This window comes from Pseudomassariella vexata (genome assembly GCF_002105095.1).
Source record: "Pseudomassariella vexata strain CBS 129021 chromosome Unknown BCR38scaffold_25, whole genome shotgun sequence".
NCBI classification, from domain to species: domain Eukaryota; kingdom Fungi; phylum Ascomycota; class Sordariomycetes; order Amphisphaeriales; family Pseudomassariaceae; genus Pseudomassariella; species Pseudomassariella vexata.
This window is the reverse complement of record NW_024467980.1, coordinates 22384-37250: the sequence shown is the minus strand read 5'-3', so window position 1 is coordinate 37250 and position 14867 is coordinate 22384. Positions and strand designations below refer to the sequence as shown.

Sequence of the window (14867 nt, the reverse complement as noted above, 5' to 3'; positions counted from 1 at the left end):
TCCAGTACGTAAGTAATTACATAAGTGAATTGTGTCTAGTGGGAAATTGCATTTCATTTACAAAGCAGATGGCCTGTCTCTTTTCTTTTTCTTCCGTTGCGCGGTAACTTGGATATTCCAATTTTCAAGACAAACCATGTAGAACCCTATAGTGCTGATGTCTAGTAGCAGAGACGAGGGTAAAAGGTACAGCAACGCAAGGTCGACGGTAGTGTTATGCTTGGCCACTTCGCCGGTCACCGAAATTATTATCTCCATAATTATTTTTGATTACCAGCTATGAAGTGGACCCGTTGTGTAAAAGTACGAAGTGACGCAGAACTCCTGTTGATAAAAACCTGTCGTTGGAGGGTGCATGGCGGATGCCGTAGGTCGGGCGGTTCCGAGATAAGACAGCGGCCCGAAGCGGTATCGTTGGATAAATCGGAGGGACAGCCCCTCCGCTGAACGTTGCATGTCGCTTTAATTGATGCGTCAAGTTACACATTCTAGAGCCACAATCAGCTCCCACATAACATTGGAAAGAATCTGCAACCCCACGACCTCCAGCTGTTTGCACGCCATCCCAAAATGTCCAGAATTACAGTGCAAACTCTCGTCTTTCCCGAGACATCGGGCATCAACTTCGGAGCTGCCGTCTCCAACGTGGACATTGAGAAACTGACTGGTAAGAAGTGTAATACGCTGCAAATGTTGACTTGATGACATCCATTGAACAAGGGAGACTACCCGTGGAATCGGTAACCTCCTCGGTAAGTAATTGCTACTCTCGCCTCCTTTGCCAAGAGGCAACAGCTGACAGACTGTCACAGACGCCGACTTTGACGTGATACGCGACGCCCTGTACGCCCATCAGGTCCTAGTCTTCAAGGACCAGTCGTCCGTGTCACCCCGTGCTCAATTCCAGCTGACGCAACGCTTCGACCCTGCCGCCACGTCTTACGGCCACGGCAAGACGCTCGATGCCAAGCGCAGCATCCTGCACCCAGACCTCAAGACCATCCCCCACCAACCCCAGGTCCAAGTCATTGGCAACGGCTTCGTGCGCGAGTACGAGGGCTTGAAGGACGTCACCCTTAAGCACCCTCATCATAAGACGTTTCACGCCACTGCCATTCCCGCCCACGATGATCTCGACTTCACTCGCTTCTACCGCTGGCATATCGACGCCGCCCTCTACGGCCTTGCCCCGCCTGTCGTCACCACCCTGCTCGCCGTAGAAGTCCCCAGCGGCCGTCGCCAGATCTGCCGGTACGATGACGGCACTGGCGACGAGCTGCACGTGCCTCTGGGTACGACCGCCTTCGTCTCGGGCTATACCATGTATGAGCTCCTGTCCGATTCGGACAAGGAGTTTGCGCGCAACACGAGGGTCGAGTACGCACCACATCCCTATATCTGGATGAGCGGCGCCAAGTCGCGGTCTGATGGCCTGGGCATGCTGTCACAGGGCCTCGAGGTTCCTCTGGACCAGCTGCCGACCATTGAGGAGGATAAGATACAGATCCTGCCCATGTGCTGGCGCAATCCCGTCACAGGAAGATTAGCAGTTCAGGTCCATCCCAGCGCGGTGCGCAAGCTACATCTGGCTAATGGGACCGTCATTGACAATCTGGCTGAGGTGCGCGACATCATCCACCGCCTGCAGCGCCCAGGCATCGCGCCCAACATGGTGTATGCCCACGACTGGGAGCAAGGCGACTTGGTGCTCTTCCACAACCGCGGAGTATTGCATTCGGTCGTGGGTGCTTTTGCAGAGCATGAGGTGAGGTTATTTAGGCAGTGTAACGTTGCGGCGAGTCACTTCCCGGAGGGCCCGGAGGGCCCGGAGGGTATTGCTGCCGCTTGAACGAGACGTGTCTATTTACAATTCATGTCGTGTATTCCGGCTTCTGGACTTCTCAATTAATTGATACGAATATGGAATATTATCATCATACGTCCTCACCGTTGCGATCTTCGAATACGATCAAGAGCGGCACTCTAGCCCGCAGTAATGCTGATTGTTCACTCGAGGCATACATGCTCATGTCCGATGACTGACTTGCCAGTGGTAGCACCAAGGCAAATTTAAAACAAGGGGCGTTGAACATTAGCTCAAAGCCGCATAAGTGCACAACTACCATGAGGGAGCGGAGGTCAAAAGACTGAAGCATGGTTTTGTATATGATATCCAACAAGACTGCCGAAATGTATTATTATCGCGATACTGCCCAGGAAGCCGAAAGTGACACTCTGGTCCATCATCGCATTGACCAACCGATCATGGGCGTAGGCAGAGCAGTGGGTAGCTGAATAACGTCCCTAAGCGTACATATATCCATCTCACAAGCAATAAGAACGTGTCCGCCGGTACTCAGTACGCATGAAGGCGCAACCTAACCCAATCCACCCTGTCCCTCAACCGCTCCGGGAGCTTCGTTTTGATGTTATTGGCAGTCCAGTGTGCGCTATAGACTGAGTCCTACAAGGTCCTCGGTCAGCTATTTGGTTCGACATTCCCGCATGTCAGAGCAGAATGTCGCGGATGACCAGAGGATCCTTTTTCAAACACGGTTGCACTGGTGGCCGAACCACGAGTTTCTGCCCCAGCTAGTCTCCTTTTCATCTCACGATGCGGCAAGGTGAGGTCGAGCACCGAGGAGTTAATATCACGGTGCGTGCCGAGCCAATACCATATCTATCTATTCTCGGATGACGTATCGACGCATGAAACGTCGAAGTCACAGCTGCCGGGGATCTTGGAAAAGTCAAACACGATCTCGATATGAGGAGGCTAGCGGCCCTGGGCATACACAACCGCATTTGCACTCCCAAATTGCAACAGTGGGTTGGAACGTAGCGAGCTTTAAGCGAACTGCATAGCCCACGGATTTACAATTTCATCGCTGAAACATACTCATCATCTACGATAGTTGTTTGCAGGCAAGTTCAGGTGCTGCACCCGTAGTTACGGTGCGTTATGACCCGTCCGTTGAGCTCAAGGGGCTTCATATGCAAGTTTATTATATGGAGCTGTGCGACCTAGCCAGCATTTCCCAGCACGAGCAGGCCGTTCTGATAAGACCATGAGAACAGTTGTAGGTTACGCCAAGCTTAACTTCTTGATCATTATTTCTGCCGGTGTTTATCTGACAGTGGCGGGTCGGTGTCGAATGCAAAAACGTCAAGTCAAGCTAGATGTTTCATTCGTCTTATACTTTCTCCTGTGTGAGCTCATTTTGCCGATATATTTTACATCGAACCCTCTTACATAAGCACTATATGCTTAAAAGTCAGGCATACCCCATACCTAGTATTGTCTCAAGCAGCTAGCGCCCGGGACAACATCTAGCTGTGATTCCTTGAGTCAGGTCAGTTCCCGTCCTGCTTGTACCGTGATAATCACCCGTGATGGCACTGAGAAAACTGCATCCTTGTGTCTGAAGCAGCTCGAGACTGGATTCAATTGGCTATGCGAGATGTAGGTGTTTGTTTCAATGACTCAAATACGGTAATATGGGCCAGTCGAGTAGGACAATCTGATCGGCAAATAGCAGATCGGGTTGCCCAAGGGATACTGGAACTTTATGCTTAAGCAGACCTACGTATTAGATTCTATTTGGCGTACAACCATAATGCTGGAACCTTAGCGTGGTCGTATCATCCGTTCTCCCTTTTTCGCCATTTAGACCACCAGTAGAGGCTGGCATCTCATAGTTCATAAACGATAACGAATGCTCTTCAACTCTCGCCCCGTCGAAGCGCATTTGCGAATCAAACATAGTTGCAATGAGAACAAAATTCAAGTAGTATGTCATACATTCTCTCTTCATCTCTTAATGCCCAATCTACGAACTTGCTGTAGGTGAAACCTCCGGCTGCGATGAGATGAGATTCCACTTACAGCTTTCGTACTAGTTGCCATGCTTGTTGTCAGACCTTATAACTACCAAAAATACCTCATTCTATAGCGAGTGGGTCCCTCGTCTTTTGACGGTCAATTTGGTCCAACACTTGTCACTGATCATGGGATGAGCCCTTACTACCAATCACAATCTAAAGGCAATTTTGAAGTTGAAGAACCCCTAACTGTGCGAGTGACTGTGTACTAATGTGTGCTATACCAGTCTAGCTACTTCAGCTGTGGTTGCGAGTGGTTTTAATTCTGATCAGAACCGACCGCAGTTTCTATCCACTGCGACCACTTCAGGCACAGCCACGATGTCGCGAAGCAGGTGCCCCGCCAATTGTCCAGTAATTGCTCATATCAACGTATCAACCGACGTGGAAACATGGTTAACAGATGTTTTAATCCATACAAACCGACGACCTAGGGCGGCGTCATTGAATCTAATGAGCTGATTATCGACCGACGTGCCAGAGTCTGAAACAAAGACACTATTCACGTTGTGGCGTTCGTTGGTGCTCCACACCTAACAGGCCAATCTTGGAGGAAAGGGTTGCTAGTGATGCTTGAATGACATTGATGAAAAGGAGAAAAACACAGACCAGGCACGGCGCAATCGATCGCGTTTCATAGCGGGGACTAACGCAACACAGGATGAATAGATTAAAAAAACATGATGGTGCGAATAATAAACACGCTTGCCGGAGGGATGGGCCTAGTTGCGAAACGGGCCGAGAGGAGCTGTGCTCCAGGTAGTCGTTCATTCTGCTGAAGTGCCGCCTTGATATGGTCAATTGGCGGTTGATCATACGACATGCTCATTACTGAATACAAGCTTATTCTATTTGACGTGCCAGTCGACTTGGTGTGGACGCACTTTTTGGCAAAGCACTACTGCAGCGGCACGGCAAATACTGATCACCTGCTAATATTCCCAGGGTTGGGCGAAGCCGCCGCCAATTGTCAATACTCAGTTACGAAGCCTCTGGCCAAGAGTAAGTGACTCGCAGGGGCCCCTGCCACATGTGCGGGCCGACAGTGTTATCGCAGGGAAGGAAGCTACTTTGGGAAATCTCTTATTTTAGATACTTGAGCCCGCTGAGCCGCCTAGAACGATCCCCTGGTACAGATAAGAGGATACAGTAAGACCTGGAGGACGAGATATCTCTTCGAATGTCGCATGGGCCGCCCGCATAGTGGCAGGGGGCCCTTACGGAACCAATTATATTCTTTGAACGTGGGCGGCTAATCCATTCTGACATTCCTGATTGGATGGGATTGGCGTCATCGATTACACCTTGCTGGAGAATCGCGATGCTGGGGACGAGATTCACGTTTTGCTACAAGTCGGAGGGATGCTTGCTATGCTCCCAAGCTGAACATAAGAACTACTATGACGACCCCAGGCCTAATTATCAGCTTGCCAGATTGTCGAGTGTTTCACGTCATGGACGAAGCGTTCTATATGTGCTGGCCTAGGCCCGATCTAGGACCTCCGTAATTGGGGCGGTAAGGCTGAAACCTCAGCGGCCAAGACCCAATTGCTAGCGATGATCATTATTTCTACTGATGCAGGAATATGGAACTTCGAACATGAGATGAAATGCCGTCCTATCCACTATGTGTGAAATCCATAATTTATCACACTACAATCTTGGCGCCAAAATATCTGCAAGCATACCGGAAAAGGAGCGAACGGTGAAGTGATATTTTTGAGATGGGCCACGCCATCTCGTCAATGCGTCGTCACCTTTCAAAGAGCCAAGGATTTACAGAGTCGCATTTCGGCCGGGTTTAGAGGATCATGGGACGACGATAGCGACCGTGGCCCGGGAGAATCGCGCGCCAATGTAACCAAGGCGCAAGTTGATGCCTTTTCAGATAGCTCAGACGGGAGATTCACGATAGCGCGTTGACACCCCTGCCCGTCCTACTATGCCCAGACTGTTTTGCGCTCTGCAGGCGGCCGCTCTGTTCGGTTTAGCCTCTGCTCTATGCAGCTCTGTCCAGTTTGTCCAGCTCCCAACAACGCAAGTGGATGCGCAAAAATCTTCTCAAGTCGGCGGGCGGTTTCCACTTGAACATGACGACGCGTACCGCCGCAGTTCCAGGCATATGTTGGACCGATTGGTTGGAATCCTCTCTGGATGTGGGGGCGCGATAAGGCACGCATCCTCAAATCTCAAGATGAACCAAGAAGTCGAGCATTCAGAGCTTTGTCTCTTATCACTCAAATTTCAATTCATGTATTTGAAATTGATTTGTCCCAGACAGCACAAATATTGGCGGGACTGACAGATCTCAAATGACCCATGTGCCGAGTTGGCAGGCAAAACTCGAGAGCCGTCGTTCGGGTTGGGTACTCAGCCGAGAAGGGGTCAACACCTCGAGACTGGGAGCCGGCCCACCAGTCAACCTGCCATATCTCCAAGCCAGGAATCTAGATTGTTGGGAGTACTATACAGATAATTGGAATAGTTCTTTGACCTACATCCCCCCACCCTGCCCCCGAAGCCAAGCTTCGAATGTTTAATGTCATCACCGCAGGGTGGACTGCCGATATACTACCTTAGTAGCGGGCCCTATCACTCTATGACCCTTATAGTGTATTTTGCCCGATAACTGCATAGGTTTAGGCTGCCCGTGGGATTTGCAACGGTAATTGTACTTATATGTAGGTGTATACACCTTGAAAACATCTGCTGGTAGGAACCGATAGAGGGGGTTTCGGGCTGCAAAGTAGGCTGTTATAGAGTAAAAGCACGTATTCGAGTGGAGGGGATCCCAAACTCCGATATATATGCAATAGATCTTGTTATACTCAAACTTCTCTTCCAAACATGCCGCAAATATTTCATTATATAAGAAATGCACGATATCCAGAATGTGTATAACACCCTCTTGACTGTGTGGATATCCGTTGCCCGCCCACATGCAGTTACAGGGGCCACCACCGTAGAGACAATGCTGGCCATAAGATGCAATCAGATAGATCAGCGGTGGAGGCGTTCGCTGTGCCGGATCCTGCGAAACCTGGAACAACCCGGGAGCTTGTTTGCACCGGCTCCGCAATTAACCCCGTCGGTAATGTGCGATGGGTTGTACCACCGCTCGCCATAGTACGTAGTGTCCGTCAACAAATCTCAACCGGGTCCATCCACCGTCTAGACCCATGACCGTGTCGATACCGCCGGGGAAATATGGGTAACATGGGAAAGCAGCGAGACTGCCTAGTGGGCACGAAGCAGCAGAGGCAGAAAGCCGTGGCGCGTATAAACCTGCTTGTGGTGACGGACTGCAGAAGTTGCCTCTTTTCTGCACGGCACTCTGAAGAAGGGCCTGGGAGGATGACCCTGGAACTTGGAACGTCGAATCTGTATCTTTTTCATTAAAGATTCCATTCCGTTCTAGGTTTTGGCTGTAGTCAATCCCGTCGGCACGACGCCAATTACACTCTTTTCGACAAATTCACTATGTTGGCGATCCATGCCTGCGTGCTGCTGCTTGTCAGCGCCTGGACAGGTCTCGGCCAAGCACTACGATACGAGGACACCCACGCAGACTGGAATCTGAACCAGAATGACTCTGCCACGGATCCTCTCGACTACTGGGGCGAATGGACTGGCCACAGCTACACACCGTCTCCAGACAACTGGCGATTTCCCTACTACACTCTGTCTCCGGACCGATTTGCCAATGGGGACCCGACCAATGACGAGGCCAATGGCACCATGTTCGAGCACGACTGGATGAGCAACCAGTTTCGGTTCGGAGGTGACGTCCGCGGACTGATGAACGAGCTGGATTACATCCAGGGCATGGGCATCAAGGCCATCTACTTGATGGGAAGTCCATTCATCAACCAACCTTGGATGGCTGACGGTTACAGTCCTCTCGATTTTACCCTCCTCGACCACCACCACGGTGTGATTGATGACTGGAGACAGCTTATCGATGCAATTCACGACCGCGGCATGTATGTCCTGTTGGACAATACCATGAGCACGTAAGTTCTTCAACAACGAAACAACGAAAAATTCCACGGCCCCGAGCTAACACGTAGAAACAGCATGGGCGATCTTCTGGCCTTCTCGGGCCACCTCAACGTCACGGCGCCCTTCAACTGGAACGAGTATGACTACACATGGAAGTACCCGGAACGCAGGTACCACGACTTTCAACCTGGAAACGCAGTCAATGAGTCGTGCGAATACCCCAGATTCTGGGGCGACGATGGATACCTGCAGACGTATTCCGACGCCAGTGGCTGCCGCATAAGTGAGTTCAGTTCGTACGGCGACCTGGAGAATACCGGCCACTTCTCTGTTTACCAGAACCAGCTGTCCAAGTACGGTTCGGTCCAGGACCGACTCCGAGCGTGGCGTGGCGACGTCCTGGATAAGATCAAGCACTTCTCGTGTATGCAAATTTCCATGCTGGACATTGACGGGTTTCGCATGGACAAGGCTCTGCAAAACACCGTCGACTCCCTGGCTGAGTTCTCAGCATACCAGCGGGAATGTGCTCGACGCTACAACAAGGAAAACTTCTACATAATAGGAGAGGTAGTGGGAACCGATCAGCAGGCAGCCATATACTATGGAAGGGGCATGCAACCCAACCAATACTTCATGAACTCGACCGTGTCGGCCCTGTCCTCCAACACGACGGACGACACCACCTATGTCAGAGACTTTGGCCTGAGTGGTCTCGATGGGGCTGGCTTCCATTACACCGTCTATGGTGCGCTCACCCGACTTTTAGGGTAAGACATACTCACACCCCTACTACATAGGCATTGCCCTGGGTCAACGTTATGACTTGCTGACTTCAACTCAGGCTGGACGGAAACATTGGTGAAAATGGCGTGAACTTTGTAGAGCTCTGGAGAAATATTGTCCTGCAAAACGACCTCGTCAACTCCAACACGGGCGAGTTCGACCCGCGCCACCAATTTGGCACTTCGGACCAGGACGTGTTCCGCTGGCCAGCTCTAGAGAACGGAACGCAGCGCCAGCTCCTGGCCCACTTCATCACCACGCTCGAGATGCCCGGATCGCCGGCTCTCTTCTGGGGCGAAGAGCAGAGCTTCTACATTCTAGACTCTACTGCCGAAAATTTCGTTTACGGGCGTCAACCAATGAGCTCTAGTAGGGGGTGGCAGATACATGGATGCTACCAGATCAGTGATGCAACCTACACCGACTTCCCCCTGGGCCCCGCACGCCACGGCTGTAACGATGACAATGTCAGTCTAGACCATAAGGACCCCTCACACCCCGTCCGCAACGTCCTGAAAAGGATGTACGAGCTGCGATTGCAGTACCCGACACTCAATGATGGCTGGTATCTCGAGATGTTGTCCAACCAGACACGCGACATTTACTTGCCTGGTAGTGACGGCCTCCCTTCACCTACGGGAATTGTGAGCGTGTACCGCGCGGGCCTTGCTGGAGTGCAGGATCTCGACGGCGTGGGCCAGGGCAACCAGGGAATCTGGCTTGTCTACAGCAACGAGAACCAGACCAAGGAGTTCGAGTTTGACTGCGCAAACGCCACGGCGGCCATGGTATCTCCTTTTCTTGCCAACACTGTGGTTAAGAATCTGCTCTACCCCTATGACGAGCACGTATTGGAGAACTCTTCGGTTGCATTCGACCGTGACGGGTCCACGGGCTTTGCTGGGTGTCTCTCCAACATGACCATGGACGCATGGGGTTTCAAGGCGTTTGTACCCATAGACAACTACATGGCGCCTTCGCCTTCCATCACCAGTGTTGTGCCGTCGCATGATCAGAGGATACTGGCCAGTGTCGAGCTCGGACAGCAGCAGACGATCCCCATAGAAATCCACTTCTCCATGGCCATGGACTGCAGCTCCGTCACTGACACTCTCGTCATCAACTCGACGACGCTGGATGGCAACACCGCCAGCATAGATGGCTCATCCGTTGTTTGCACGGCCATTGAGAATGACACGCCCGAGTTTGTGGGTCAGCCCGCTTCCGCTTGGAAGTTCACAGCGAACCTCGAGAACGTGTCGCACGGCATCCACACCTTTTCTGTTAAGAATGCATCCACGGGAAATGGGACTTACACCAATGCCGTTGATCGTTTCATGTTCCGTCTTGGAGATAGCGACAACCCCATGGTTTTCCCTGGGTCGGCCAACTACACTAGCGGCCTGCTCCACCTCAATGAGTCGACCAACAACTTATACATCTCTCCCCGGGCTGCTGGTGCCGACAAGCTGCGCTACTCTCGCAACTGAGGATCGACTTTCAGCTCCTGGGTGGACTGCTCTGACGGCGGAAACATTACTCTAGAAACGCAGGAGTGGACTGGTACTTCGAAGCAGGAGTGGACAGGGGAGCACGTCATAGTGCAGTACTGGAGTGCTATGGCTGCCAGCGCCGAGCATCTACAACACGCCGATCTAGACTCCAACACAGCCCGCCGCTGGCCTCATGCCTTTGTGCTGGGCACCTGGAATACGTGGGGTTACGACGACGGTCTCGACAGCGCCATGTCGCTGAAATCTAATGGCACGTGGACATTCAACCTCGCGACCGAATGGCCCAGTAAGACCACCATCAACGTGTGGGGAGTGGATCCCGACGGGTTGCCCGACAAGGCCATGGAGTTTGGCGACGTTGACGGCGACCATGTCCTCGACTGGCTGCACCCCGACACTCTCTCGGACAACGTCGTCAACATTTTGGTTGGTCCAGACATGCCCTACACGGCCTGGAAACTTGTTGTCAACGACGGGAACTACACGTACTACCTCGAGCCGACCGGATCCGCCTATCATCAGCTCGCCCTCTCGATCCTTCTGGGCGTGGTACCTGTGCTAACGGGTTTCCTGGCCGTGTGGGCTTTCAAAAAGTCCTTTTACCACGTGAAGTTCAACCAGGTCGGCATTGCAGACAAGACAGGTATCTTGAACACGCTGTCACTGGTCCCCGCCTATATCGCAGGCGCCATTAAGCATAAAAAGGGCAAATCTATAGCTCTCGCTTCCCAATTCCGCCGCACCGTCCTCATCGCCACCATGGAGTATGAGATCGAGGACTGGAAGATCAAGGTCAAGATCGGTGGCCTGGGCGTCATGGCCTCTTTGATGGGCAAGGCGCTGGGCCACCAGGATCTCATCTGGGTTGTGCCTTGCATTGGCGGCATCGACTACCCCACCGACACACCGGCAGCGCCTATGGTCGTGACCATCAACGAGACTGAGTACACCATCAACGTGCAGTACCATTACCTGCGCAACATTACCTTCGTGCTCTTGGATGCTCCCGTATTTCGCCAGCAGACTAAGGATGACCCTTATCCGGCGAGAATGGACGATCTCGACAGTGCTGTCTACTATTCGGCATGGAACGCCTGTATCGCCGAGGCCATTAAACGTTTCCCTCAGGTGGACCTCTACCACATCAACGATTACCACGGTGCTATTGCGCCCCTGTACCTCCTTCCGAAGACGATCCCGGTTTCCCTGTCGCTGCACAATGCAGAGTTTCAGGGGCTATGGTCGCTCCGCTCCAAGCGCGAGATGCGCGAGATCACGTCGGTCTTCAACCTCAGCAAGGAGGTGGTCAAGAAATACGTCCAGTTCGGTGAGGTGTTCAACCTCTTGCACGCCGGCGCTAGTTACCTCCGATTGCACCAAAAGGGCTTCGGTGCGGTGGGCGTTTCTAACAAGTATGGGACAAGAGCCCTGAAGCGGTATCCCATCTTCTGGGGCCTGTCCAATATTGGAGCCCTCCCGAACCCGGATCCGTCCGACAATGAAGCCTGGGATGAGAAACGGCCCGATCCGAATAATGTCGTGATTGATATCGAGGCCGAGGCTGCCAGGGGGCAATTGCGGTGCAAGGCCCAAGAATGGGCTGGGCTCAAGGTGGACCCCGACGTGAGCTGAAATAATTTCCCACGAGCTAGAAACATACCGCTGACATTTATATCACCACAGGCTGAGCTGTTTGTATTTGTTGGCCGCTGGTCAGAGCAGAAAGGTGTTGACCTGATTGCCGATGTCTTTCCTGCTCTCCTCGACAGGCACAAGGACGTCCAACTCATCTGCGTCGGCCCTGTCATCGACCTCTACGGAAAGTTCGCCGCACTTAAACTGCAAAAGATGATGGATCGCTATCCGGGCCGCGTCTTCTCCAAGCCGCAGTTCACTGCGCTCCCGCCCTTTTTATTTAGCGGTGCCGAGTTCGCTCTCATCCCCTCACGCGATGAACCTTTCGGACTGGTCGCCGTCGAATTCGGCCGAAAAGGAGCCCTCGGTGTAGGCAGTAGAGTTGGCGGCCTAGGACAAAGTATGTTATTTCCATCGCGATGTAGCCCCATTTTCCTGGTCTGTCTTGGTTTTTTTTATCGTCACGATGTGACTCAAGGACTCTGGTTTGACTTTATATCGATCAATGCTGACACGCCTGCTCTAGTGCCCGGATGGTGGTTTACAATCGAATCAACGGCAACAAAGCATCTGCTCCGGCAGTTCAAGTCGGCCATTGAGGACGCCATGGCGTCGTCGCGGGAGACTCGCGCACTGATGCGAGCTCGTTCTTCACTCCAGCGGTTCCCCGTGGCACAGTGGGTGAAAGACTTGGAAATTCTCCAGAGCACGTCGATTCACATGCATGGAAGTGTGGCTCGCGGCTCGACCATATCTCTGCTTTTACCGCCCCCCACCGGTGTCCGCGAGGTTATCCCCCCCGTGCCACCTCTACCACCTAGTCTACCTTCAACAGCATACCCAAGTCGAGCTCCGAGCCCGGTACGTGGTGGCAGCAAGTCACCCACGTCGTGCGACTCATCAGGCGCCTCGGCGCCAACGCACAAACGCTCCAAGGTTAACACGGGCCTGAGTGTGCTCACTCCTCGACTTCACACCCTCGCCCAACTCGAACGGCGCACCGACGATGATGCCCCTCCTCTGCCCGGAAGTGCGTACATCATGAACAGTCCCGGCCCTCTTTCCGCATCTACCTATGCGATGCACAGTCCCGGCCCCCTATCCGGTTCCGACACGGAAGATTGTTCACCGCAAAACTTCCTCTCTCCTGGCCTAAATAATAAAGAGAGTGCCTCGAATCTGTCTGTTGACGTGGTCGCCGGCGGCCGCAATGACTTTGAACTCCAAAACGTGGATCCCTTCTTCAACGACCCTACTGGGCGGTATTACGACACGTTTGCGAAACAGCTCGATGCCCACGACGGTAGTTTGTCTCATGACAAGCTGTGTGTCGAGGAGTACCTGCTCAAGAGCGAGAAGGACTGGTTCGGCCGCTTCTACAATGCCAAGCTAGGCAAGTCCACCACCAAAGTTAACAGGGGTTCCGTTACATCGGTCGAGAGCGCCGACATTCACGTTATCGGTGAAGCCGATGAGTTCCAACTGAGCGACAAGTACAAGCCTCCTAAGGGAGCCGGTCGCTTTCTCCAGGCCAAGGTCGGGGATTGGCCCGTCTATGCTTTCTTTATCGCATTTGTAAGCCCCGTCCCATCCGTCATTACGCCGATCCCTGAAAATGAAGCTAATCCATTTAGGGCCAAATTATTGCCGCCAACTCGTATCAAATCACCCTCCTCACGGGCCAGAACGGCGAGAGCGCCGACCGCCTCTACACCGTCTCGTCCATTTTCCTCGCTGCCTCCATCGCCTGGTGGTTCCTCTTCCGACACGTGAAGTCCGTCTACACGCTATCGCTGCCATTCGTCTTCTATGGCGTCGCATTCTTCCTGCTGGGGATGACCCCTTACGCGGCGTCGACACTGGCCACTACATGGGTACAAAATGTGGCTACGGGTTTCTACGCGGTTGGATCTGCAAGCGGCTTCTTGTTCTTCACCATGAACTTCTTGAGTGAAGGCGGCACACCAGTCCGATCCTGGGTCTTCCGGGCTTGTATCATTCAAGGCACTCAGCAACTCTACCTCGCCGCTCTGTGGTACTGGGGCTCCTACGTGTCGTCCCTGCACAACTCGGGCATAACCACCACCATCTCGCCTACCACCGTGACCGCCATTGCCGTGCCCGTGGCCGTCCTCATGTGGGCTATCGGCTTCGTTCTCCTGCTCGGGCTCCCTGAAGCATACCGCGCCCGCCCTGGCAACGTGCCCGCCTTCTACATATCCCTCGTACGCCGCAAGGTTGTCGTCTGGTTCTTCGTGGTCGTCATCATTCAGAATTACTTCCTTTCCGCCCCCTATGGCCGCAGCTGGACTTACCTTTGGAGCTCGGATGCCGCGCCCGTCTGGTCCATTGTACTGCTGGTTATCTTCTTTTTCGTCATCGTATGGGCTTTAGTCCTTGGTGTGTTTGCCCTGCTGTCTGGGGAACACTCTTGGGCCTTGCCCCTTTTCGCCATAGGGCTCGGCGCCCCTCGCTGGGCCCAGATGCTCTGGGGAACGTCAGGCATCGGCATGTACATCCCCTGGATCCCCTTCACTGACGGCACCACCAACCCCGTGGCCGGCGCGCTGCTGGGTCGCGCCCTCTGGTTGTGGCTTGGCGTCCTCGACACCTTGCAGGGTGTTGGTTTCGGCATGATTTTATTGCAAACCCTGACACGTGTGCACATGAGCTGCGCCATTGCTGTCGCTCAGGTCTTGGGGTCTATCTTCACCATTGCTGCGCGGGCGAGCGCCCCGAACAAGACGGGACCGGGGAGAGTGTTTCCCAATCTGAGTGTTGATCTTTTGGATGGCATTGTGAACATCTGGCTTTGGGTCCCCCTTGGGTTCCAACTGGCCGTGTGTGTTGGGTTTTTCGTTTTCTTCAGAAAGGAGCAGTTGTTCAAGCCTTAAAGGCAACCCCCTCTGGCAGCTGATTCTTAGTTGCCAAGTTTTATTTTCTAATGATAAATGACATGTAGAGATAGAGATGGAACTGATTGAAGTCTCACGGCCTTTCGTATAATAGGACTCAAGGATGAGCCGGTTAGCTAGACTTTATGCAGAA

General features: G+C 53.0%; 3 protein-coding genes across 3 annotated transcripts; all 3 read left to right on the top strand.

Annotated features, from left to right (window-relative positions):
• Positions 1–570: 570 nt before the first annotated feature.
• Positions 571–1849, top strand: BCR38DRAFT_461816 (TfdA family taurine catabolism dioxygenase TauD; the record flags this gene model as incomplete). Its single annotated transcript, XM_040862566.1, has 2 exons — positions 571–667; positions 813–1849. 2 exons carry the CDS (start codon positions 571–573, stop codon positions 1847–1849), a joined length of 1134 nt encoding a protein of 377 aa, XP_040709781.1.
• A 3975-nt stretch (positions 1850–5824) lies between these two features.
• On the top strand, positions 5825–6732 carry BCR38DRAFT_478937 (uncharacterized protein; the record flags this gene model as incomplete). Its single annotated transcript, XM_040863124.1, has 2 exons — positions 5825–6038; positions 6160–6732. The coding sequence occupies 2 exons, from the start codon at positions 5825–5827 to the stop codon at positions 6420–6422; spliced, it is 477 nt and encodes a 158-aa protein (XP_040709780.1). The 3' UTR covers positions 6423–6732.
• A 630-nt stretch (positions 6733–7362) lies between these two features.
• On the top strand, positions 7363–14713 carry BCR38DRAFT_461815 (uncharacterized protein; the record flags this gene model as incomplete). Its single annotated transcript, XM_040862565.1, has 9 exons — positions 7363–7895; positions 7959–8654; positions 8729–9882; positions 9913–10128; positions 10162–10181; positions 10224–11807; positions 11868–12219; positions 12346–13394; positions 13454–14713. The coding sequence occupies 9 exons, from the start codon at positions 7363–7365 to the stop codon at positions 14711–14713; spliced, it is 6864 nt and encodes a 2287-aa protein (XP_040709779.1).
• Between the last annotated feature and the right edge of the window lie 154 nt (positions 14714–14867).